At 47.1% G+C, this 25,833-nt stretch overlaps 1 protein-coding gene across 1 annotated transcript in view; it reads right to left on the bottom strand.

The window, feature by feature from the left end:
- The window catches only part of TUFM (Tu translation elongation factor, mitochondrial), a 379,939-nt gene that overhangs the window by 75,854 nt on the left and 278,252 nt on the right, over positions 1-25,833 (bottom strand). Inside the window, exon 9 of the mRNA XM_069652151.1 lies at positions 9,471-9,622. Within this exon, the coding sequence (XP_069508252.1) occupies positions 9,471-9,622 (152 nt within the window). The remainder of the gene's footprint in view (positions 1-9,470; positions 9,623-25,833) is intronic.

Here is a 25,833-nt window from a genome sequence, read left to right as displayed (position 1 = left end):
TCACTGAAAAACTAACAATTGTAACCACGCGCAACTACAAACTAAGCAGTGGCCTTTGGAAGTATTTATAATTAATGCTAGGTGCGTTGTTTAAGTGATCCAAGTATTTTAAGACAATCTTTGTGTAAACAAATAAATATATATTTTAATATAAGTTTATTGATGCAAGTATTTACTTGATCTGCTTTACTAACTGGGCTCAGTGTACTTACCTTCAGCTCACATCTTCCTCTTATAATAGGCCGGACTACTCTGGCACTCTACCAAGGTTCCATGAGTAGTATCAACTGATACTAAGTGTTGGGGACCTGTATACCATTGGGATCGTTTTATCAAAGTCTTACCTCAAGTGGACTTTAGGAAAACTCTGCTAACACTGATTCACTGTTGGTCTTCGAGGACGCGGAAGGACTTCGTTAGGGAGAGGTTTCATTTCTGTGCGAATGACTTTCAACGTTAGAGGCCCGCAGCTCTTTTGCTGGACTTAGGGCTTGATATTTTACTCTAGAGTGAGTGGGACCCTTTTCTCACTCATGTATTTTTCCTAACTAGGATTTTTGTTTTAGTTTCAATGCACCTTTGGTGCAGTGCCACTGAAATGTCCCCTGGACTTCTCGTAATGTTTAAATATATTTTCTTGGGTGAACTAATGTTTCCAAGAATAGTAAGATGATCCCTGTCATACTTACCTTTCTCTTTGTGGGACCAGCACACACCACCCTATGTGGAGTGTTGAGGGGGGTTACTTAGTAATTCCCTATCCCACTTTTCACGTACAAAAAATGTGTTACACTAACATACTTTAAATGGCTGGTGGCAGTGGTTTATTTTTACTACCAGTGTCCATCTTCACCGCAGGCTGAACTCTCAGCTGCAGTACAGTAACCATGGGGGACCATTTTCCCAAAATGGCCCTGTTCTTTCACCATTTTCTGGTCCTTAGTTTCTTCGGGGCTTTTACTCTTAGTTGAAGCAGGTTTGAGTCCTTTGTGTGTTTTGCCTTTGGTGGGCTACAGCCCTGAAGCCCAACCAGTTCCTACTGGCCGGTTGGCTGTCCCAAAAGGTCAGCCACCCTGAAGTGTGATTGACAGCAGAGGCTGTGAATGAATGGGAAATCGCATAAAAAGTGAGGTTTTTGGGACTAGTGGCAGAGTCAACACAGGAGAGGAATATCCGAAGATGTGACGAGGCGCAAGCAGCACCCTCCTGGACCGCGAAGTGCCCAGTGAAGCCCTACAGCTGTGCTGACCCCGTTTTCACATCGACTGGGAAGATCTGTGCGGGACGACTTCCTCCCTTGGGCCGGTGGGACCAACTAGCCTCAAGATAAACTTCCTTTTGGTGCAACCCCTGATTTGCTGTGCCTCCCCAGAGCTTCAGAAACCCAATGCCAGGGGACCTGTGACCATTGACGAGTGCATCGTCTTGTGAAGTCCAAATCCGGCCAAATCTTCGTGGGCATCCAGAGGACCCTACAGATAGGAAATCTTGATACAGAGTCCCCTCACCAGAGTCCAGGACCAAGGGAGCAAGCCTCTTCAAACCAGAGTTTTTGTTATTCATTGACGCTGAGGAAAAGGCCCCAAAACATTGAAGTGCAGCTGAAACAAAAGAAATCCATTGCTGGGGAGTCCCTCTCCCGAGTACTGCCGCATGAGGCCGCCAGAGGTCCTCCCTTTCGTCACCACAACCAACGTCCAGAAACAAGTGTCTGCCAAGCTGTAGCAAGGAGGAATCTAGCCGGAAAAATGGTCTTCGAATCACATGTACTGTGGGGTTTGGGGTGTTCACCTTTTAGCCAAAAGTTGTACTTTTTGGAGTTGGTCTCAACTCACCTGCACTGGCCTAACAGCTCTACAAAGTAGCTCACTTGAGTTACAGCGATTTCTTCTGAACTTACTAACTTTGTCAAGACTATCTAAGAAGTGCATAAGAACTATTGACCTAGTCCATCGATGTTGGCTGTCCTGGCTCCCCAAAGGCACTCCTCTGAAGCTACTGGTTATGGTAGTACTTGTTCCCTTACAGGTTATAATTGTTGACACTATTATTGCTGAGATAAAAGTTTACCTGCCTCACTTTAGGAGATAGTAATTATTTTACAAAATGTTGAAAGTATGATCTAAATCTTATTCTAACCTTTCCCTCTTTAACTCAATAACTTAATTGGTACCCAAAATAACTGCAACACTGACCTTTACTGAAGTCATTCCACGTGCTGGAACATGTGTTTGCATAAGAAAAGTATTTACCAACTTTTATTGTCTTTTAAAAACGGAATTCACAATTTGAATGTTACTAATAGATAACGCTTTTTAGAGAATGCTAATTTAAACCTTGTGTTTATTATAAATAAATATTTATATATAACTTTAAGTGTGCAAGTGTTATTTGGCTACTTGTACTTACGGATTTCAATTGTACAGCTCTACAGCTCACATTACCCCTCTTAAGATAAGCCTGGCTGCTCAGTCACACTACCAACTTGTGTAGTACAGGCCTATATTAAAAGGTGGGTGTTAGGCAAGATTGTATGCAGTACCCCTTAGGGTGCACTACAACAACCATGACCTCCTGGCAGTAGTAACCCAACCTTTGGTATAAGTCTGTACTACACAGGTTGGTAGTGTGGACGAGTAGCCAGGCTTATCTCAAGAGTGGTCAATGTGACCTGTAGGGGAGTTACACAGAGGTTCACAGTGACCAGTACTCAAGCAGACACTTGCACACAGGGTTTCTTGATAAAACAATTATTAATGTATTTACCTGTCAGTTTACAAGCCTTCTTCAGAAGAGTGCACTGTAAACACTACATAAATATACTTCAGAATTATACACTCTAAGCTCAGAATCAGTAAATACCTATTTGGGATGGCATCCAGCAGAGACCTACACCCACAGGTGACTTCAATTGCAAGGGTGCTGTTGACAATGTATTACTGTTGGCATTCAGATTTAGTTAAGAGCAAGCAAAACAAGGGAAAAGATTATTAGAGCAAACAAGATATCACAAATATTTCTTAAGCAGGCAAATACTTTCAGGTCCCCCAATAAGAGTAATTCAGTTAAAACAGGCTAAGCCAAAGTCAATATGCAAGAGTCTATATAAGAAAAGTCTTTGCACTAGGTTTCAGAAGTCTTTAAAGAAAAAGAGGAATCAATGTAGAGCCACAAGCTGTTTGACTTGTGAGTAGTAGAAGATGCAAGCAACTCTACAGCAATAAATTCTTAGACTTTGTACAGTACCTTTAAAATGAAGAAAAGATGCAGCAGATAACTGTACCTGTTCAGCTCTGCAGCTCTCACTGTTCCTGGGCCTCAGTTGCGGGGACAAGAGGGAGGACGTCGGGGGACTCCTGCACTGCACTGGGAGGTCAAAACTTGCAACCGGCAAACTTCACTTTCAGTGGCTGTTCAGTGTTTCAGCTCCTAGAGTCTACCCTAAATGGCAACACTCCGGCTCCTGGCTATCGAGATGGACTTTGCTTGCTTCTGGGGTCCAGCACTCTGTTGAGGGGGCTCAGGCTCGGTCAGTCCTGCTTCCTGTGAGTCCGGAGGAGCTCCCTGGAGCTCTTGCCCAACTCAAAAGCAACGCACACAAACTGGTGTTCCTCTCCCTGGCTCTACGCTTTCCAGCAGCAACTCTGGAAATTCAACCAGCTCGGAGAAGGATGTCCAGGTGGCTTACTTGTGATTGGTCCCAACAACTCAAAGGGAGAAGTCGTCCTTGCAGGGGCTTCTCCGTCGATGCAAACTTGGCGTTTTGGCACTGCAGCAGGGCTTCACCGGGCAAACCAACGGTCCAGGAGTTGCAGCAGGCATCCTCTTCAAGTTCTTCTTCAGTTCCTTAGTCCAGTGGTCGACTGCCTTCCAAGCCAAAAGACTTGCCTTTTATACAGTTCTCTCCCTTTCACTCCAGCCTAGCTGTCAATCACCCAGTAGAGTGGCTGTCCTTGCCGGAAAGTCAGCCAGCCAATAATCACAGGGTGCATTTGGGTCTCCTGGGAGACTAAGCACAGGGAGTTTCGGGCACCTCCCTCACTTCCTGCCTACTCCAGACACCCTAGAGCCAGAGACAGGCTTCACTTGTGAATCTCGCCAAAAGGCATAATGAACAAAGGGACCAAACCTGGATTGGCGCGCAGAGTAAATCTCAAGAAGGACCTTTCCACAAAGAAATGGCGAAAAAAGACCGGGGCCATTTTGACAAAAATGGCACCCTTGGGTGCTTTACTGCAGCTGCGAATGCAGCCCGCGCCAATTGCACACCACGGTAGTAAAAATGAAACCACTGCCACCAGCCATTCAGTGAGGAAAGGGCACCATAAAAATGTTACATGAGAAGTTAGACAAAAGGGGATATTAGGTAACCCCTCCAGCACCCTATTGTAAGTTAGTGTGTGCTGGGTCTAGAAAGTTACAAATGTAAGTAAAGTCAATTTTACTTTACTGTTCTGGGAAACAGTAGTTTATCCCAGAGAAGGTATTTAAACCTTGGGGAAATCTAAGACTTTCCCGTATCACTGCACTAAAGGTGCTGCGTGCCACAATGTAAAACATGCTGCCTATGGAGTTTGTCAGACTCTCCAACCAAAAGAAACACTGTGTTCAAAATCACATTAAAATACGTGGGAGTGTGGGAAAAAGGGTTTCACTCTCTCCAGGTTAAAAGAAAATTCAAGTCCTCAAAATCCAGCAAAGTTGCTGGGGGGGTCTCGAAGGTGGAGGGAATTAGTACATTACTGCGAATTCTCCCCAACAGCATGCTCACAAGGGTCTGGCCTGCTGAACTCCAGCTCAGGAGAATGGTCTACATCACTTGCATTATGCAAGGTATCTCACAGATCCTGCATCCTACTCTCGTCCGGGATGAGGAATTCTGGCACATTAAGGGTCCCAAACTGGAGACCAAAAGGAGCCTCCCCTTCATCAGACTGTTCCTCCTCCTCGAAAATGGAGGTAAGAGACTTAAAGTCCTTTGGCAGAGGAGTACACCTTTTATCAGGAATCACAGCCAGAGCCTTCAAAGTCGACAACCTGGACTTAGAAACCGCCTTTTTAGGTGGTTCCACCGTTGCCAGGGGCTGCACTGGTAAATTTGGCGGCAACGGCTCCGAAGGCTTTGAGGGCCTGATCGGGGTGGAGGACCTCGACTGGCGTGGAGCCGATGGCATCAGCGGTTTCGATGGAGACGAAGACCATCACCTTGCTTCACGTCTCGAGCGATTCTCATGTGCATTGTCTGTATGAGGCCTCGAAGGCTCCAGATGAGGATCACGCCGGGCTCGAGGGCGCGCTAGTATCTGGCCGAGACTGTTCCCTCCCAACTTCAACAAATTAGCGCAGACGGGGCCTTGCCCGGTTTGTCGAAAATGTCAGGCATTTTCACCCGGAAAGCTTCCCACTCAGTGGGCATCGAATGTTTGGACGGGCAACTCACCCTCTCGGGGGTGCCTCTTGAAGACTACTACGAGGAAGGTGACCAGCGGTGCCTTCTTTAGCGCCTCGACGAGGAAGACTAGTGGCGGAACCACTCCTGGACCTTGAACGCTTTGCTTTCGTCCTCCAAGCAGAGTCACCTCTCGACTCATCGGTCGAAGGCCCAGCAGGTCGGGATTTATGGGAGTCCGACACCTTGCCTACCTTGAGCTTCCCCTTTTGTTCCTGCAAGGCCTTTCCAGTCACTGAAGGGCACTTTGAGCACATATTCGTGTCATGGCCCCCGCCAAGGCACCATAGGCAGACACAATGCAGATCCATGATGGACATCTTGTATCTGCAGTCCCGGCATTTCTTGAACTCAGACTGAGGTGTCGTCGGAGTGGATAACGAAGACATCTCGAAGAAAATCTTCACAGCAAATACTAGAAAGCATGAGGCGCACAGAGTGTCACGAAGCAAACATGTTTGCGGAAAAAATTTAACTGAGGCTGCGATCACTGTGCATGCTACTTATAACATCTGATGACGTTACCATCGACGGAGGCCTTCGGGGGACATCGACCCGACGCCATCGATGCAGAGCACTCTCTGCCAAAAAATATCCGAAGCAGCTGAGCTGTGGACACTACATGTCAAAGATGAGGAATACATTGGAGGACAACTCCATTCGAATAAGTCTGCCTTGGGTCTTACCTACCTAGAATAACATTGAGTCATTCTTAAAGAGCAACATTGGGTTTTGCTTTCCCTGGTCTGTTTTATACAGATTCTAAACCAGTCTTGGGGTTATACCTACCTTGAAGTTGCGGATCGCTCCCTTAAAAAGTATATAGGTTGTGCTTACCGAGTTAGCTGTGTACCATCCTAAAATAAGTTATTACTTCCCTCAGTCTGTGTTCCACTGATCTGAAAAGCAACTGTAATAGTATATTACATTAGGTTAAACCTGCCTAGAATAGCTGTGCCATTCTTAAAAAAGCGTTGCAAAGGTGTAGCTGACCCCGGTCTGCCTGGTGCAATCCTAAATTAGTGTAAAGAGTTCTTGGTTACCTTAGTCTCTGTTCCACTGAGCTTAAAAGCAACTCATTGAATACTACACCAAAAAAAGTCTTACTCACCTAGTACAACTCTTATCCAAAAAGTAGTTGTAGGTATATACTGTTCTGTGAATCCATGTTCCACTATTCAGAAAAGTATCCTAGTAACAGGGTTGGTTAATTATGTGATTTCTTTGCTGAGCGTCACCGCATAATTGACAAGGTCGGTTCTCCTCCCTCCTTCTCCGCCTTTTCTCTGCTGACGAGGTTTATAGACTAGTCCGATCTATGAAAGTCTCGTCAAAACAGGTTCACTCCTGTTCCTCCAAAACCATAAAGGACCACATTGACTCCCTGGCTCCTGCCCTGGCTGATTTATGCAATCACTCCTTTGCCACTGGAGTCTTTCCATCCGCCCTGAGGCACTCCCCTGTGCACGCCCTTCTTATGAAACCCTCTGCCGACCCTTCCTGCCCGGCTAACTATCACCCCGTCTCCATCACTCCCTTCCTGGGTAAGCTCCTGGAGAAACTGGCCATCTCCCAGCTTAATCTCCACACTGAATCTGTTGGTTGTCTTCATGACCATCAGTCTGGCTTCAGAGATGCCAGAAGCACGGAAACTGCTCTCCTAAACATCAGTGAAGACCTGCTCTCCAACCTTGACTCTAATACCACTTGCGTCCTCATCCTGCTTGATCTCTCTTCTGCTTTTGATACGGTCAACCATGCCATCCTGCTCAACCATCTCAGTGATAACCTGGGTATCACTGGTCAGGCTCTGGCCTAGCTGACTTCTTTCCTCTCCGACCGACCCTCCCAGGTTCAAGTTGGGTCGTTCCTCTCTGCTATCTTTTTCTCTACCTGTGGTGTCCCCAGGGGTCTAACCTCTTCCCCTGGCTGTTCAACCAATACCTGGCACTCCTGGCCCACCACATAGCTGCTCTCTGCCCCAACTTTCAGTGCTACGCGGATGACACTCAGCTCATCTTCAGGCTACCCTCGGCCTCCTCTACTTCCCTCATCTCTGGCGGTCTGCTATCCAGGAGTGGTGTGCCGCCAATGACCTCTGCCTTAATGCCAGTAAGACAGATTCTCCTCATCTGCACACCCGCTCCCTCCTTTCCTGTAGCTCTCTGACCGGCCTCTTGGCCCCCTTCCTGCTCCCACCTGCAATGCAAAAAAATCTCAGTCATCTTCGACTCTACACTCTCCTTCCCATCTCACATCTCTGACGTCTCTAAGAAGTCATACTACCAGCTGCACCTCCTCAGAGGTATTCTTCCTTTCCTCTCCTTCCCCCAGAAGCTCACCGTCTACAGAGCTTTGGTTCGCTCCAGGCTGGACTATTACAACATTCTCTTCCTAAATCTGCCTGCTTCTACTCTACGCCCTCTGCAACTTATCCAGAACAGGACTGCAAGACTTGTCCTTGGCCTCAAGCCCAGGGATCGTATCTCTCCACGACTGAAATCTCTGCACTGGCTCCCAGTGGCTGCAAGGATCAAGTTCAAAACCCTCTGCATCATCCACAAGGCCTTCTGGGGCCTCAATACCTTCAACTCTCTTCCTAAATACCTTCCTTCTCGAGCTCTTTGCTCCTCTGCCTCCAACTCCCTCAGGGTCAGTCGCTTCTCCAAGCAACGAGTTGTGGTAGATCTTTCTTCGGCTGGGGCCTCCCTCTGGAACAACCTCCCTGCCTCCCTGAAACTTGAGGAGAATCATCTTCAGTTCCGGAAGCACCTCAAAACCTCTCTTTGCGTCTGCTTTTTCTCCTCCTCTCCCTTGCTGATTTCCTGGCTGACATTGAAACTGCACTGGTTACTTGGCCAACCTCTGATCTCGGGCCCAGGTCCTCTACCCCGCCAGTCGCACTCCTGCACTGCCTTTCTGGCAACCCCCGCACTTGGTGACTGTTTTCTGTATCCCTACGGTCCCACTTCTAGCACTAGACACCAGACGTCTGCACTTACCCTTTCACTTGCCACCTGCTAGCCGTACTTTTACTTATTGTTTATTGTCCTCTCCCCCTCGTCCCCCCGCACTTCTCCTGCGTCCCCTGGCCATGCACTTGCGATGTGAATGACACCTGACCTAGTAGGATTGTGGTCTTTCTTCCCTCTGTTCGACCTCCCTTGCCTTGTCGCACCTTGAAACACTTGTGTATAGTCACGTTATAAATGCCATATCAGATGTGTTAAAATCGCGGCAAAAAAGGTTGTGGTTTTGCCGCCGCAATCCATGTTTGCATTCAGCTGGCGAGACAGTCTTTTTGGGGAAACAGACAAGACTGAGTGAGGAATTGGATGAAGATAGATTGTGTGGTTTCTTCTTTGAAGATGAATAAGATTGATGTAAATCATTCCTGGATCTAGAGCTTTGTTTAGATCTTTTCTTGGGCCTTTCAGGAGATTTGACTCCTGTGGAGCTCCTTCAGAGGATTTTGTTTTTGAAGAGGGAGGACAGAGACCTAGATGCCAACCAACCTAGGACGAGCTATGATCTATCCTTCAAAGCCTTACTGGTCATTCACTGGCAGAAGCCACACTAGAGGACACTATTTTGCCTAGGCACCAGTGGCATATCCTGTGCGGATCAGTGATCGACTTCTCGGAATCACAGTCTGCACAGCTCTTAAAACCAGTTTTCTGTCTAGACATTGTAACAGTCACCAAAAATCACAAAGTACGACGTGAAAAGAAAAAAGGTTGAGGCAAGTCGAACCGTTGCGATAACGTGCTGAAAAATGTAACTTGAGGTAACTGGGTGCCATGCGTGGGTTGCATATACATTTAGTACATGGAACTACTGTTTACGCCTAACTTTGCAAGTTAGTAAACAAGTTTTATTATTCAGTACCAACCACTACATGGCAGAATATGTATAGCAGATTAAGTCAAGCTTGCAAATAAAAAATTAAAAAATAAAATCACATGATTCTGCACATTCATTGGAACTTGAAATAACCAGATACCTCTGGAATTACGCTCACCTGTGACACTATTTTTTGGTGGGGTTTGATGGAGCCTGGCTTGCACATCACCATTCCCCTGCGGACATCCTCCCGCTTCAGCCCACGTACCAGAGCTCCCAGGTTATCTCCTGCCTCAGACCGATCTAGGCTTTGGTGGAACATTTCAATACCTGAAACACAGAAATCTGTTACACTGATTCACTGTTTGTGCTCTGAAACAGCTGTATATGAGCGCGATATAAATAAAATATCACACACTTGGAAAAGGCTTCTGAAATAACCACAATATGTATACACAGACATCTTCTAAAAATGTGAGCAGTAATTAGTCTACAGAGCCAGAAAGAGGGGACCTAGTCATCCAGAGTCTAGGATCTTATGAATATGGGGGAGAAAGGGAACACAAACCAACCAAAGTGTGTAGGGGGATTTCTCCTGATAACATTACAGCAAATGTAAAAACTGGAGAATAATCCACACTGTTAATCGGTTTTGTAGGCCAAGACATGACAAATATCCATTAGATGCAGAGTCAACAACAATGCACAGACACATTTTCCAGATTTTTCTAACGCTGTTGGCCATTGTAGCATAATAGCCAGCATAAACAAAATTCACGCAGACTGTGCCCATAAATGTCCAGCTGGCTGCACTGATGTGCCAGTCTTCAAAAAAGAACAGACTCCAGTTTGCTTTGCCCATAAGACTAGTAACGATAGTATAGGACAACATAGCTACGCTTGCTCTGCAAATATATGCCAATATACATACGTAAGAAAATGATAAAGTTGTCTTTGCCCTTCAAGCCAATAGAAAATGTCACCATTACACAGTAAGAAAATAAATCTAGACTGAATGCATCAATGTAGGCTAGTATGGTCAAGTAATAACATGTTCGGGCTGGGCTGCTACCATTGGTGGCAGTACCAGACTGATGTGCATATGGCGGGACCCCTTTTGGATTTGGCGCAGATGGGCTAAAAAAAAAACAGTGCTATGGAAGGTTGTCCAGAGCATTGCCAGTGGTTCAGATTTATTCAAAACCTTCCACCCAGCACTGTTTTAGTTCTCGTTTGTCTCGCTATGTGAGACGGTTTGCCCAGACGTGGGGTCCCTTGCTTGCTGTGCAATAGGGAACCAAGCTGCACCTCACTGAAGGCCGAAACATATCTGGGGTTGCTTGTGCTTCCATACAGAGGGGGCCTGCTACCATTGATGGCAGCACCTGACTGATATGCATATGGTGGGACCCCTTTTGGATTTGGCGCAGATGGGCTAAAAAAACAGTGCTATGGAAGGTTGCCCAGAGCATTGCCAGTGGTTCAGATTTATTCAAAACCTTCCACCCATCACTTTTTTGGTTGGCTTTGCCCTTGATGCCAGTGAAAAAACCATGTAACCGTGTTCACTCTTTACTTTCTTTATATTTATAGTTAGAATTTTTGGCAGCTGTAAGGGCAAAGCAGGATGAACCAAATGAAAAAGGGGAAAGATAAAACTGGCTAACATCTTCAGGCAAAGTTACAGAGAAAAATGATGAATGTGTTTACAGGGCATGGAAACAATAGTAATGCATTTGTTTCGGCAAATATTTTATGACATTCCACAGCTGTCAAAGAAAAAGGGACATGTCCGGACCCTTGATCCCTGAACCACAAGCTTTTTTGGAGCTCTGTGGGATGGGTCACCCTCCAACAGGCAGTGAAGGTTTGGGTCATGTGAGAAACCCGAGGGTATCCTCACTCCTAAACCCCCTCAATACTCTGCTCATGTGGCCAGGCAAAGGCCATCGCTCTTGGATCCCGACCCTGGGGGTGTAGAAGAGAGGGAGCATCACCTGGGTGGAGAGTCCTTGAGGATTGGGAGCAGGGTTAAACCAGGCGAGAAATGGTATCCCCTTTCCCTATGGACGATCAACTTAACCCTTAACCAACCTTTATGGTTTACTGTAAGTCCGCTCCCCTCATGACACTTGACAGCACCGAGAAGAGAAAGAGGCAGCTGAGATCAATGAACACTAACATTTCACCACTTGGTACTGGGACAAAGATGCCTGCTAAGTGATGTGAAGGTCAGGCATGTCCCCTTAATCATGGTCAGGCAAGCCAAACTGGGGAAGCACACCTGCAACCTGTAAAAGAGTTGCAGGTGTATACAATGAGGAGGAGAAAGCAACACGTAGAGGAGCAAATACAAACTTTATAAATTAGCAAAACTACATGTTGTATTCAGAAGTGTACAGAACTTTAAATGGAAGCAAAATCACTGTATTCTGAATTCCGAATGGAATGCAACTTTAAAGAATAAAGCTAAAACAAAAAGTTACACCGAAGCTTGATTTAAATGGAACTTTGAAATTGAACCAAAGAGGCGTATTGAAAACCGAATTGAGTGAAAGCTACAAACAGCAGGAATATACATTAAAAGCAGAATTAACTGAAATCCTGAAGTTAAACCCTATACAGCCAAGACGCCCTCATGAAAACAGATGAGAAAAAGAAGGCGCAAGAGTGAGAGTCCTAAGAAGACCAATATATTTTGTGATGAAATTAAGTCTTGGGGAAGGGAACCCTGAAAGTTAAAAGGAACAAGTAATTTACCTCCAAGTATTGTTCTCCAGCATGGGTCTGGCATGGATTTGCATGCTCATGAAAATTGGCTGTTGTCAGGCTGGAAATCCTCTGTAAAAGAAAAAAACGGTTTCACTTACAAACTTTATTTCACCTTTAACCCAATCACTGTCCTCTGGATCATTCTGCCCCCATCCAATGACAGCCTTCTCCCTAGGCCCCTCCTTTGGCAGCCATCTTCAGATTTGGTAAGCACATAAAATGGCAGTATGACAAAGAAGAGCCGCAGAGGGGCAGGAGGGAGGGTTTGCATGTGAATCCATGCCAGACCCATGCTGGAGAACAATAGTTACAGGTAAGAAACGTGTTCCTTCTGCAGCATGGGGTCTGGAATGGATTCATACGCTCACCAATAACGAATACATAGCAGTAAAACATTACACAACTACAGGGGGTGGCATGGCTCAACAGAAGCAATTACTCTTACCTCTGGAACAGACTCGCCTCAAGCGAACAGGTTGCGTAGCACTGCTTAGCAGACTCTTGACTCCTCCCTGGAATCTGAGTCGACGCAGTAGAACTTCATGAAGGTGTGTGTGGACCTCCACGTAGCCTGCAGAAGTCCAGCAGGGGCACAGCAGACAAGAACGCAGTCATCGTAGCTATCGCTCTGGTAGGGGTTGGCTCTCGGACAGCAGGCAGCGGTTGGTTAGCCAACCGATGACAGCGCGTGATGCAGCTTGACAGCCACCTTGAGATTGAAGCCTTGGACAAGGTCTTCCCCTCCCATGGTTCACAGGACCAAAGTTCACGAATGGTTGAAGTCTTATGAAAACGCTGAGCGTGTCATATAGAACTTCAAGGCACGAGCAAAGTCCAGCTAGTTCAAGGCCCTTTCAGCCAGTGACCAAGCCTTTGGGAAAAACACAGCTAACACCAAAGGCTTGTTGGTGGAATTCCGACGGGACCTTTGGCATGAAAGAGTGGTGCGTCTGCAGCACCTCCCTTGATTCGTGGAAAGTCGGATATGGCTGCATGCAGGATAGGGCCTGGATCTCACCTACTCTCCTGGCAGAGGTTATGCGTCACAAGGAAAGCAATTTTCATGAGAGGGGCCTGATGTATAGGCTCGAAGGAACATCTCCTGTCTGATGGCCCAGTGCTTGCTGAACAGGATCTGGTCTGCGAAGCTTCTGGACACCTGTATCCAGCGAGCGTCCAGGAACTCCTGACGAGGTTGCATCCGTAACCTGCAGAGCTGGAGAAAGTAGATGCAAGACAATGCTGAGCAGCGACTTGATGGTTCACACCATGGAAATCTTCATTGAAAACAGGCGTTGCACTGTCCCCTAAATGGCCACTACTCTCCTCAGAGGGCGATGCTAGGCCGGAGACTGTTGACTCTGGCTCTTACGAACAGCGTGTTCTGCAATGGCGTCATCCCAGATCTGTCAGCAGCTGGATGGTAGTTTCTGTGTGGCCGACAGCTAACTCTCACAAGCTGGCCCGGATGACAGTCGTCGAGGTACGGTTCACATGCATTTCCCGTAGACGCAGATGGGCCGCCACCGGTGGCAGGCACTTCGTGAACACCCCGGGGGCTGACTTCAAGTCAAAAAGAAGGGCCTTGAACTGGTAGTGCTGTCCCTGCACTACAAAGCGTAGAAACTCAGTGGTTCTTGTGAATGGGGACGTGGAAGTAGGAGTTCTTCAGGTCCAGCGACGTTCAGTATTTCTAGTTGGCCGAGCACGTGCTGCAACGAGACCATCCTGAATGTTTGGGACTTATTCAGACATTCCATGTCCATAATGAGCCTCCAGCCCGGCCTTCATTCTGACTAAAAAGTATCTGGAATTGACCCTGGAGCCGTTGGGGAACCAGCTCCATCACCCCTTTTCGTAGCATGGCCTATACATCCTCCAAGAGCCTAGGAATGTGCTGATCCTGCCAGACCACCAGAGGGATCTGCGGTCACCTGTGTTGAAACTCCAGGGTATGTTCTTGGGTGAGAGCATCCAGCACCCATCTGTCGGTGGTGATCTTTTCTCACTCGCTGATTAATCCAGTCAGCTGGCCTCCCACCGGGGTGCACGGGTGGGGGGGTCTGATGTCCTGGCCGTTTCAGGCCTGATTTGGTGCTGGCGTTCTGCCTTACGGGCAACAGCAGCACTGGCCTCCTCCACCGTAGGCCTGGCAAAGGCTTCCCGAGTTGTGGATCTTGAAGGTTGGTTGTACGAGGAAAACCTTTTGCCGACTAGCTAGACTTTCCACTGGAGGAGCGAAAGGAAGAGTGGTGCTGCTGGAGCGTGCCCAAAAAAAGGGCCATCTCTGTATCCACCTTGATGGCCTGCAAGGACTAGTCGACGACTTTCCCGAAAAGGTTATCTCTGTCGAAAGGCATGTCCAGCACCTCGCCTGGACCTCCTGGTAGAAATGCAGGGCCTTCAAACAGCCCTGACGACCAAGGCAGACACCTTTTCCCATCTGCCCGAACCCTGTGTCGGCAATGTCCAACGCCACTGTGATGGCGTGATCCCACGATAACTCTCCCTCCTGGAAGAAGGCGATCGCCTCCATCCACTTGTTAGGGAGGAACTCCAGAATCAGGCCCAGCTTGTACCACAGCTCCCTGTTGCACCTGGCTAGGATCACCAGTGCGCTGGCCGCCTTGATGGTGGATGCCACGGTGTAAATGACCTTCCTTCCCATGGCGTCCTACTTCCCCCTCACTTTCCAGAGGTACTGAAGATGACTAGGACTGGTTAGCCAACCGTTTCCTTGCTGCTGCTGAAACCACTGAATCCGGCGATGGTTATGACCTCAGGCCACCCGGTACTACTTCTCCAGCCTATCCCGTTTGGTCTGAGCCGTGCAAGGGTTCTTCAAGAGGGGCAGGCCCTCCTCCCACATGTCGTCCAGAAGGGGCACCGTCATGATGGTCTTCCTCTTGGCCTCACGCCTTGGTACAGGAAACCCTCCTTCTTGGTTTCCTCTGGCAGAAGCTAGAAAAGCTCGGATGCTTTGGTGATCATGGAATCGAACGACCCCAGCTCATCTGGTGGGGATGTCCTCTGCTGTGGGGTCCCGCAGCCCGCTGCAAAGGTCAGCCATTGCCGTATTATTCCCAATTTCCAGGGGGGTGGGGGAGTTCTAACAGTGCCCGGCGTGGATGTGTCAGGGCTGTCGGATGACGCTTACTCTTCTTTGCCGGAGGCTGATTGGAGGCCTGGGGGGTGGGGGACATAGGGACCGGGCCCTGCAGCCTCCTCTTCTGGATCTCCAACACTAAAGTGTGTTGGGCCGACAGGATGTCCAGAGATGCATCCCTCGGCTGAGCTGGCATTATCTGAATGCAAGGCCCCGCGTTGTCATTCTCCACGTCCTCATGGACCGTGTGCAAGGACTCCAGGTCCTCCACTGTGGACGAAACTTCCATGGCATGGAACACAGCCTGTGGCTGGTCCGGGGCCGCCTTGCCCCACCCACCTCCCCTTTCCAACCTGAGGAGTTGGAGCCAGGCTCAGAGATGCCATCCTCTTCTCTGGCGTGCCAGAAGACTTCACCAAAGTCTCTGCAGTGTTTTCTCGCCTCAGAGGCAGGGACACCTTCTGCACTGTGGGCGGTTACCTTTACAGGGTCAGCCCCTTTCGCCTTCATGAGAGCAGCTGCCACCAGCTCTATGGTCGACGAAGACTTCTGAGCTGCTTGGGCAGTTTAGCCGTCTTCTCCCGTAGCTGACAGGTTGGACGATTTCCTTTTCGAAAGAGGAGCTCGATGGCTGGCTGGCGATTGAGGCGGATGGTGATGTCAAACGAGCCCTGTCCATCGTGGGACCTGCTTGCGCGGCAACCCCGATGGAACCGGACTTGGGCTGTCATTGGATGGGGTAGTACGTCCCAGAGGACAGTGATTGGTTTAAAGGAGAAATACAGTTTGTAAGTGAAAATGAAACTTTTCTTTTACCAAGGATTCCCGGCCTGACGGGGAATATTCATGAACATGTGAATCCATGCCAGACCCCATGCTGGAGAATTACATTGGTTGACTTCAGGACAGAGCCTCAAGGTTCTTTTGTGTTTGAACTGCGATACATGGAACTTTGGGAAGGGAACTATTGGTTAGAACTACAACCTTGAGCCCAAGAAAGGTCATTTTGATACTTTTAGTGGAACATTTTACACTTGGGGAAGGAAGCTGCGAGCTGGAATACGTTCAGAGCTTTCTGTTGAACAATGTTTCGTTTGGTTGCTGACATCCCTAAACATTGTATAGATTTAGTTGTGAGGGCAAGTATTGGTTTTGGACACAGATTTTAAGTTGAATCCCACCGTAGGATAGGGCAAGTTGAACATTTTTCCATCCTGACATTTAAGTTAATGTAGTGTTTTATTTTGAACTTTGAATCTGTTGTCTGTGTATTGCATCATTATGCCTTCATAGTCCGTGTAACAAAACTTGGGAGCTTTGAAGCACAATTTCTTGATGTATAAACAACTTAAAAATGTACAATAAATATAAATAATGAGGTGGCGTATTATAAAGGGTTTGGAGGACTATCCAGAGCCTCATGAAAAAACTACACCATGCAGGAGCCATATTAGGGAACATTTTGGTATTTAGTTGCCCAGTGGCGCTGCAATTTTCTTGGTTGCCCAGAGCTTCCCATATTTTAGTCCACCATAGATTTAGAATGGGGCAGTCAGGGGATTTCCACGATTGGGCCATGGTCAAGTGGGCTGAATTAAGGAGATGTGCCATCAGAAGTGGGGCGTCCCTGCTCAAGCCCAATAGAAGTGTGAGTAGGTCCATGGGGTGCTCCAGCCCAGTGATTCCCCTGATCCTAGAATGAGAACAAGTCCACCACAGATGTTCTAGGGTACCTATGGAGCCGCAGTCCCTTCAACAGGATGGTGAATACCCCGGAGAGAGTTTCTGGGGAGATTAGTACAATTGCATCATTACTTTATGCACATTCTCTTTGGTACGGGTATACTTCAAGCTCTTTTGCACCCAATCCCAGATTTGTGACCAGGAATCTAGAGGTATGTGCTGTTGAAGCCCCTACTCCCATGCCATCACGTAAGGAAGCTTCTCTCCTGGAATGATCTATCCAGTATTCTGTAGACCCAACAGTCAAGTCTGCGATTAGTAGTTCCAGGGTCATAGGTTCCCTACTTGCAGCTATGAGTTTCAGGGTGCAAAATCCAGTGGCGTAAATGGCAATAGCACAGCCTTTTAATCTCCAGAAGGGAGAATTTGACATTGAAAGAACAAGGATGGCCCTGGGCATAATCACAGGGGAGGAAGGCCCTGGTGTCCAATCCTGGTGCAGAACCTGGATTCTCGAGTAAAAGTGAAAAGTGGCTTAGGCCTGTGTTACTCCCCTCCCCCCCCCATAGCCCATGTGCCTCGTCCCCGTAGAACAGGGATGCTGTTGATTCTAGGGGCCAGCCCCCAAGCAGCCTTTTATGCTTGCTCATGGCTAGTAGTATCAACAGGGGGAAGCGAGTGGTAGATTGCTGTAGTTGTGGCCATCCATGTCTCACTCTATTTATCAATTAGCGCCATTTAGGTGGCCAGGAGATACTGTCTCACATGTAGGATGCCTCGACCACCCAGCGCAGTCGAGCAGAGTAAGACCTTCCGGGAGATGCTCGGGTTTGCCCCCCCCCCACAAATTAATCAGAATATTTATTTCTGCATATTTAGGAGCAGTGGGGGGCGGGGGTACTTTGGTTATCTGGACTGGGATACAGCTAAAGTAGTATAGGACCCTGATGGGAACACTGTTCATTTTGACAGAGTTGAACCTTCCCAGTCAAGTTCTCTCTAGAGATAGACAATTTGGCGAGGTCCGCAGTGAGTGATTTTAAAAGGGGCAGAATATTGTTTTTGAGCAGGTCTACCTTTGGCTGTTCGGGTAATGCCCAGGTACTCTATTGATATGTTTGACCATTTTAGAGGGAGTTCTATTTTTCCAGCCTATGAATCATGTCTGCCAATTGCGATATGTTGAGGCACTGGGACTTGCTGCAGTTAACTGTATTCAGCTACCTTGCTGAATGTCTCGAGCTAAAGGTGGAGGGGAGGGGATGGGGGAAATCCTTTGTCTTTTGGGAAAAGGACAATGTCATCAGCATAGAGGGCTTCTTTGTGGGACGAGGCACTGCACTCACATTTCTGATCTTTATGTTCCTTTTGATGTGCATCGCAAAGGGCTCCATTGCAAATGCGAACAAGGGGGCGACAGAAATAAATGGCACCCCCGATGTGTCCCTTTCACCACATATATATGTTTGTTAACTAGGTCATTCAGCTTTATTTTGGTAAAGGGGGCAGATGTTGTAGCCCGAATACAGTCTCTAAACCTTGGGGTAAACCTAAAGGCTGAGTGGGTCTCATTGACAAAGCACCAATTTAGCCAGATAATGCTTTGCTGGCACTGAGGGCAATGCCCATTCCCCCATTTTCTCTAGAAGCTGTTAAAATACAAAAGGATACTCTTGGCACCTTATTCTGGCAAATGTACCTCCTAATTTCTTTATTAAGTTCCTTAAAGTATGACCTGGGGATCTTTACTGCAAGAGTTTGAAACATAATAATCTGGGAAGAGGCACCATCTTAATCGTGGCAATCCTTCCCAACCACGATATTTGTAACAGGTTCCATCTAGATCTTTTTTCACCTGCTGCAATACTTGTGGGTAATTGCAGTCATATAGCTGTGAAACTGTTATATTAACCCCCCCATACCCTCTCAGTATTTCATATACATATTCACCTCTGAATGGCGAATAGGAAGATAACTCCTTCTGATTTGGGGACAGACCGAATTCCAAAAGTTCTGACTTCCCCATATTAACCTTCAGCCCTGCCACCTGTTAAATTCTCACCAATTCCTCCAAGATGGTATCAATTGTCTAGGTTCCTGCAGCATCAGTAACTTATCTGCGAAAGCCGCGATCTTATGAACCACATTCCCAAACCTAATGCCCTGTATTTCCTCTCTCGCCATAATTTTACTGGTTCCAAATATAAGGCGTATAAGAGGTGAAAGTGGGCAACCCTGTTGGGTACCTCATCTAGCGAAACTAACTGTTGGAATTTGTTTAATTTGAACCTTTTCTAGTATATGTGCAACTCATTATCTGAGGTTGTCTACCAATTATAAATCCTGATTGGTCCATGTGTATAAATGTAGGCAAGCAAAGTGCTAGTCTCGCTGCCAGGATACTTGTATACAACTTTGCATCGATGTTTAACAAAGAGATAGGTCTATAGGACCCACATCTCATCAGATCCCTCCCAGGTTTACCAAATACCACTACTTTAGCTTCCTTAGACATTGTAGGCGTGACTGCCCCTTTAATCCCCATTACAATGAATAGTCCCTTCAACGTCGGGGCCAGTTGCTGAGCATACTTCTTATGGAACATAGCTGGAAATCCATCCGGTCCTGGAGCCTTATTTGTAGGCAAAGCCTATATAGCCATCATCATTTCTTCCTCTGTTTTTTCCTTATCCAGGTCTGCCCGCTCTTCTGCAGTTATTTTAGGAAAGTTTATCTCGCTCAAATATATTTTAATCTCTCCATCCCCCGACAGCCGCATATGAGGTTTCATAATATTAAGCAAATGCTTCAGTTATCTCCACTGTTCCCGTTACCACTGACCCATCTGATTGATTTGTTGTATCCATTTTGCAGCTTCAGCTCCCCTCAATTGACGAGCCATCAGCCTGTCTGCCTTATTGGCCCGGATATAATATCTGCTTAGTTATCAACAAAGACCTCTCAGCCTTTCTAATTCTCAATAAGTTCAGCTGGCTATTCACCACTTTGAATTTGTTAGTTAATGCCCTCGTTCTCGGATTAGCTATAGCTATTTGGATCTCTCGCAATTGGGATTCTAAATCTATTTCCATCTTGGCCCTCGTCTTCTCCCTATGTACTTTGAGCGTAATAAGCTCTCCCCGGATAAATGCTTCAAAAGCATCCAATGTGGCCCCGGAGACACCTCATGAGAGGTATTTATAGCAAAACATTCCTCTATCTTGGCTCGAACCTAGTCGGGTATTACCTCGTCTTGTAACAGATCTCTAGGAAATGTCCACGCCCATAATCCCACCCGTGGACCAATATCCCTAAACCGAACAACCAGAGGGTTATGTTCTGACAGTGCTATGGATCCCAATTCAACTCCTTTCACCTCACCCAACAGTTCTGCCGTTACCCACACATGGCCTTATTTTTGATGGAGAATGGTAAACATGTGAGAAACAAGTATACCCCTCATCGCTCCATCATTCTCCACACATCCCGCAATGTTAGGCTCTCAAATCTTCTCTGTAACGCTTGCGAGGGTTGTATCGTGCCTTTCTCCCCACCCCTAGTCCTATCTACTTTAGGGTCCCAAGCCATGCTAAAATCCCCTGTTAATATTAGGCCACCTTTAGCAAATTCTTCCAGTTTAAGACATCCAATATATATGCTACCTGCCCCGTATTTGGCACATACACTGTGTCTAAACATATCCATTTATGTTCCATTTGCAACTGTATAAACAGATATCTACCCTCCGGGTCTACTTTGTCGCAACTCTGTAGCTTTTAACACATATTTTATACCTATTCGAACACCCAGTCTCCCCCCCCTGCATTAGATTGGTATATTCTATCAAATATTCGAAATCTCCCCAACTCCTTGTCCCCCTTTCTAATATGCGTCTCTTGTAACATTATAATGTCCACATTTTCTCTTCTAATTATCTCTACCTTTCTCTGTTTAGTCAGGGAGTTCAACACCCTAACATTATATGATAATACTTTGAATGTTTTCTATATAAATAATTTAATGACTGACTGAGCTCTTCCCCAATAAACGCCAGTGTCTTTTCCTTCTGTTCAGTAGTCCCCCCCCCTACCCCCACCAAACTTCATCCTCCCCTCTTCCCAGGCCCTTGATCCTATGATAACCTCGGGACAAATACCCCAAGCTAAGGCCCAGTATAAATCCTGGGGACATTCCCAGCAGGAAGTATCCTACCACCTCCCTTGAGTTCCAAGACTTTGCCCAACAGCCCTCCACCCTGACCAACCATTATGTCTGTTATAATCATTTATAGTTTCTAAGGTCCCCCTCCTTAGAATGATAAATGTATGCCCTTTAGGAGGTACCAGCACCACTCCCTTCCAATCCACCTCCCAAGCCCATACTTCGAGGGCCTTTTACATGGGTACCACAACCCCCTCTTTCCTTTTTACCAGTGACCAATCCCATCGCAGCATTCCTTGCTGTGCAGAAGACCCTGCACAGCTCTCCTCGTGCCTCTCCTCCTCTTCTACATGTAGCAGTGCCAGCCCTTCAGCACACGTAGTTCTACAATGGTGTGTCCCTTCTAGAGTAAATAATCCAAAAGGAAAGGTCCATTCATACAAAAACTGTTTCGGTTTCAACACCCGTTACTTGGCCCATGTCTCTCCGCTTCTGGAGCGTTGCCAAAACCAAGTCTTGATACAATTGAATCTACATACCATTGATCGCTACTACTCCAGCTACTCTTGCTGCCTGTAGAAGGTTCTCTTTCACAGTATAATTCGTCATAGCAGCTACCACATCCCTGGGTCTTGCACCTGTCTCTCCTTCTGGGGTCCACCCTGTGAATCTGATCAATTCCTAGGTACTCTGGCTGTATTTCCATCAGCAAACTGCCAAAACATTGTTGGACCGTACTCTTCAAATCTGCGTCTGTAACCGATTCACTTAAACCTTTGTTAGCTCTATTTGACCGGTTTTCTAAAGCTTCAACTTGTTATTCCAAATTATGGGAAACTCTCACCAAATGTTCCAATAGTTCACTGTTTTGTCGGACCTCCTCAGACGTATACACTAAGCTCTGTTCTGTGATATCGACTTCCACCAAACTCTCAATTCCCCCTTAATGTCCGTCAAGGAGGATCTCAACTCTTCCCACAATGCTGCAAATTGCTGTTGAAAATTATCAGTAAGCCTCCCTTCCATCCCCTGCAAACATTCCTTAAGGTCCTCTTTGCTAAACGCCATTTCCCCAGGCTCCGTTCCGTCACCTCCACACTGCCTGGGCAGCCGAAGATTAATATTGCCTTTCACTTCCAGTTGGTACAGGTTACAGCTGCCATCAACCAGCGTGGCTTTATGGCTTGTCACCTCTATTCCCCTTCCAGCAACAGTCACAGTATCAGCAGTAGCAGATCGCTCCAAATACTCAATAAGAAACCACAGCACATCCACTTGATTCTGCTTCTGTCAAAAATTAAGGCCCACCTTGCTACCACTCCACCGTATTTGAAGTGCAATGTTTCAGGCTCCTCTGCTCTGTTATTGCAGCTAAACCCACCCTCTTTCTCTTCATTCCTGAATATTACACCTTCTTTCGGGATAAAGTTAGTCCCACTATGGGTTTCAATTGTGCAGCCTCTAAATTATATAGCACCACTTAAGGTCCATGAAACATCACAATCCAGACATATTGCTTGCTTTTCTATAGTGTACTGCCGCTGATCCTTACATTGACCTCTATCACATTCAACTGAGCCACTCATTCAGTTTATCTGTATACCACCCGCCCACAATGCAATGTCTGTCTGTGCCTGAAATCACAGGCACTTCAAAGGGCACTTACTATTGCAGATTCAATTTTCTAATTTGAAAGTGGCCCAAAGCGTCAGCACCTCCACCAACCTTCCAACCAGAATACGCTATATAGTCCTCTTCCCCACTGTGAGCCCACAGCTGTGACACGTATTACTGGAGCTTTTTGCAAGTATTTCCACGTTAGCCTGCTTTAGTCACTAGCCGTTACTGCGTGGTGTCCTTCAGAGGTCAGTCCGATCGAGTCGGTGCACTAACACTCTGCACCTTCCATTCGGTGTGCGTGGTCCTTGATATGATATGGCATTTATAACACACCTATACACAAGTGTCCTTAGAGGAGAGGCCCAGCCACATTCACGTACAGATGAGGCACACCAGCCCCTCCCCCACACAGGCCTCCCGAGCACCGCCCTCTAGTATCTCCTGCGCCTTCTCCATTTGAATGACTGCTCCTGGCTGTGATCTCGTTCTTCACCGGATTTCTTTGGTTATCGCCACACAGCTGTTATGTCACCATGCGGTTCCAGGGCTCATTGACTGCTGCTTTGTGTCGTCCTCATTGCTTATCTTCTATAGCTTCTAAGTTTTCTGGCACGATTTAGAATTTATTTTGTATAGGATATTGCCTGCAACGGAGCTCCAGATTCAGACAGCCATTTCCTTTGCTGCTGAACAGTGCCCCCCAAGATGGTTCATTTCTAGTAGGTGCAGGCAAAGTGTTCCAGAGAGTGTGGGCTGCAACTGAGAAACTTGTGCCTCCCCCCCTTTCTCTTATATCGTATGTCCAGTGAGATGGTGACGCTAGATCTTAAAGACCGTTGATGGTTTTAGTGGGATTAAGTCATTGAGGTATGAGGGGTACATCCTTGTAAATGCACTTGTGAGCCAAGGTGAGCCTCTTAAAGAGAATTCTCACTTTTATGGGCAGCCAATGAGCTTCTCGTCTGGTTGAGGAGATAGGGTAGCTGCGTTTTAAGCCTAGAGCGGGTTGTAGGGCTTTGTTCTGTAATAGTTGTAGTTTGGAAAGGTTTATAGCTAAGCTGTCCAGGAGGAGAAGATTGTAGTAATCCAATTTGGGTAGTATCAGTACTTGCACTAAGGTCAGGCAGTTTTGTGGTGACAGGAATTGTCTGCTTAGTGAGATCAGTTTGGAGGTGTAAGCTGTGGCAGAGGATAAGGCATTAATGTGCCTAACCATTGAGAGATCAGCTTCTAGGTAGACTCCCAGTGTTTTTACCCATTTCAATACAGGGATGGAAGTGCAGTCGATGAGTATTGAGGAGTACTTAATGTCAAGAGATTTCAGCCGAGCAGGGGAACCCACAATGAGGAGCTCAGTTTTATCATTGACACAGGCTGTGCCTAGCCATCCAATTTTTGAATGGTAATGTACACTTTGTTGATTTTAGCAGTGTACCATTTGTAGTTGCCTGAAATGGGAATACAAATTTGGGTGTCATACGCAAAGTTTGTGTAACTAATGCCCAGGGAGTCAAGGACAGCAAATAGGGGTTTTGCATAAGTGTTAAGAGTGTTGGAGAGAGGCAAGATCTTTGAGGAATCCTAAGGGGGGTGGAAATGCCATCTGCTGCATCTTCCCCAATTAAAACTCTGGTGGTGCATTCTGATAAAGATTTGATCCAGAGTGTGGCTTCTGTGGATAAGGGAGCGCTTTGGCTAAGGGAGTGGCAGTTTTTTTCATGGTCAACTAAATCGAAGGCGGCAGAGGGGTCAAGGAAGAGGAGGTTACTTAGATTTCCAGCATCACAAATGCTATCCATTTGGATTTTAAGGTCCATTAAGGCCGTTTCCGTGCTATGTTTTGGAGCGAAAGCCCGATTGGCTCCAAGGAGGTGGTTGCTTTCCAGGAAGAGAATGTCGAGAATGGGCCTCCAGCCCCCGGTCTTCTTTACCAAGAACTATCTGGAGTAGACTCCGGCTCCCCGGAGTCGCTTTGGAACCAGCTCAATCGCTTCTTTTCTTAACATGGCCCGTACTTGCTAACATTCATAATTTGATCTAAATGTGGCCCATGCTAACATTCATAATCCTATCTAGATGCGACGCAGGCTAATGTTCATGATTCCATCTAAGTGAGGCACATGCTAATATTGATACATGTTTGCATGCAATGCAAGGCAACATTAACAAACCTGTCATGAATAGATTCAGGCTACTGGTCACAAATCTTTCTAAGTATGCATGGTTTAAGTCTATGGCAGTCTATTTTATGGAAAGATAAGGTAGAGTGGCATGGCTTTCTGGAGTACAGCAATTGCTCTTTTACATGCCGCATTTACAGTTTTTGTTGGTGTCTGTTGACGGTTGGCTTCCCCCTGCTGACACCTGCCAACACGGTTTGGAGCTGCCATTTTAGGAGCCGCCCTTTGCCTCGGGGCCCTTAGCCACAAGGGGATGCCGGGCAGAGGGCTGCCCTAGGAGGGTTCATGATATGGAGGGGGGAGGACAATCAGGGCACGAGGGCGGGTTGGGAGGCGGTATTGGGCTGAGGAAGCAAGTGGACATGGGGAAGAGACTCCGCCGAGCGCGCTATGTGGCTATTTCTAACACTTTTTAAAGCATGAATATTATGTGGGTAGCATCTGGGGCACGGCCTGCTTCATGCTTCGCAATGGTGCCGCGCGGACGCCGCAACTTTGTTTGGGTGCAGGGGAATTCACCAATCAGGGCGCAAGGGAGGGTTGGGAGGCAGGATTAGGATGAGGAAGCAAGGGGAAGGAGACTAGAGTGCAGAGCATGCTGTGTGGCCATTTTTAACACTTTTTAAAACGTTAATACTATGTGGGTAGCATCTGGGGCACGGCCCTGGGGTACAACTCACTTTGGCCTGCTTCATGCTTTGCAGTCTGAAGGCAGGAAGCGAAGAGGAGGCCAAAACTCAGCAGTCCTCATCGTCCAGTCTGAGTGTGAGAATCCAGTTCAAACGGAGGCTGGGTGTCCTGAAAGGATTGCCAACCACCCCCCCCCCCCCCCGTCCCCGTCCCGTAGTCTGAATGTTGCAAGGCTATTTCATTGGCTGGGTCCCTGTGTAAATGTCTGATCCTGGAAGCTGAAGAGGTAGTCGACCACTGGAACCAAAACCAAAGAAGATGATTAAGAATTTTTGGCTAAAACTATTTCCAGTGATCAGAGAGCCTGCTGTGTAATCAGAGCCTGCAGT

This window comes from Ambystoma mexicanum, chromosome 3p (assembly GCF_040938575.1).
Source record: "Ambystoma mexicanum isolate Mex_15411 chromosome 3p, UKY_AmexF1_1, whole genome shotgun sequence".
NCBI lineage: Eukaryota > Metazoa > Chordata > Amphibia > Caudata > Ambystomatidae > Ambystoma > Ambystoma mexicanum.
Note: the sequence above shows the minus strand (reverse complement) of the source record. Positions and strands in the feature narration are given on the sequence as shown.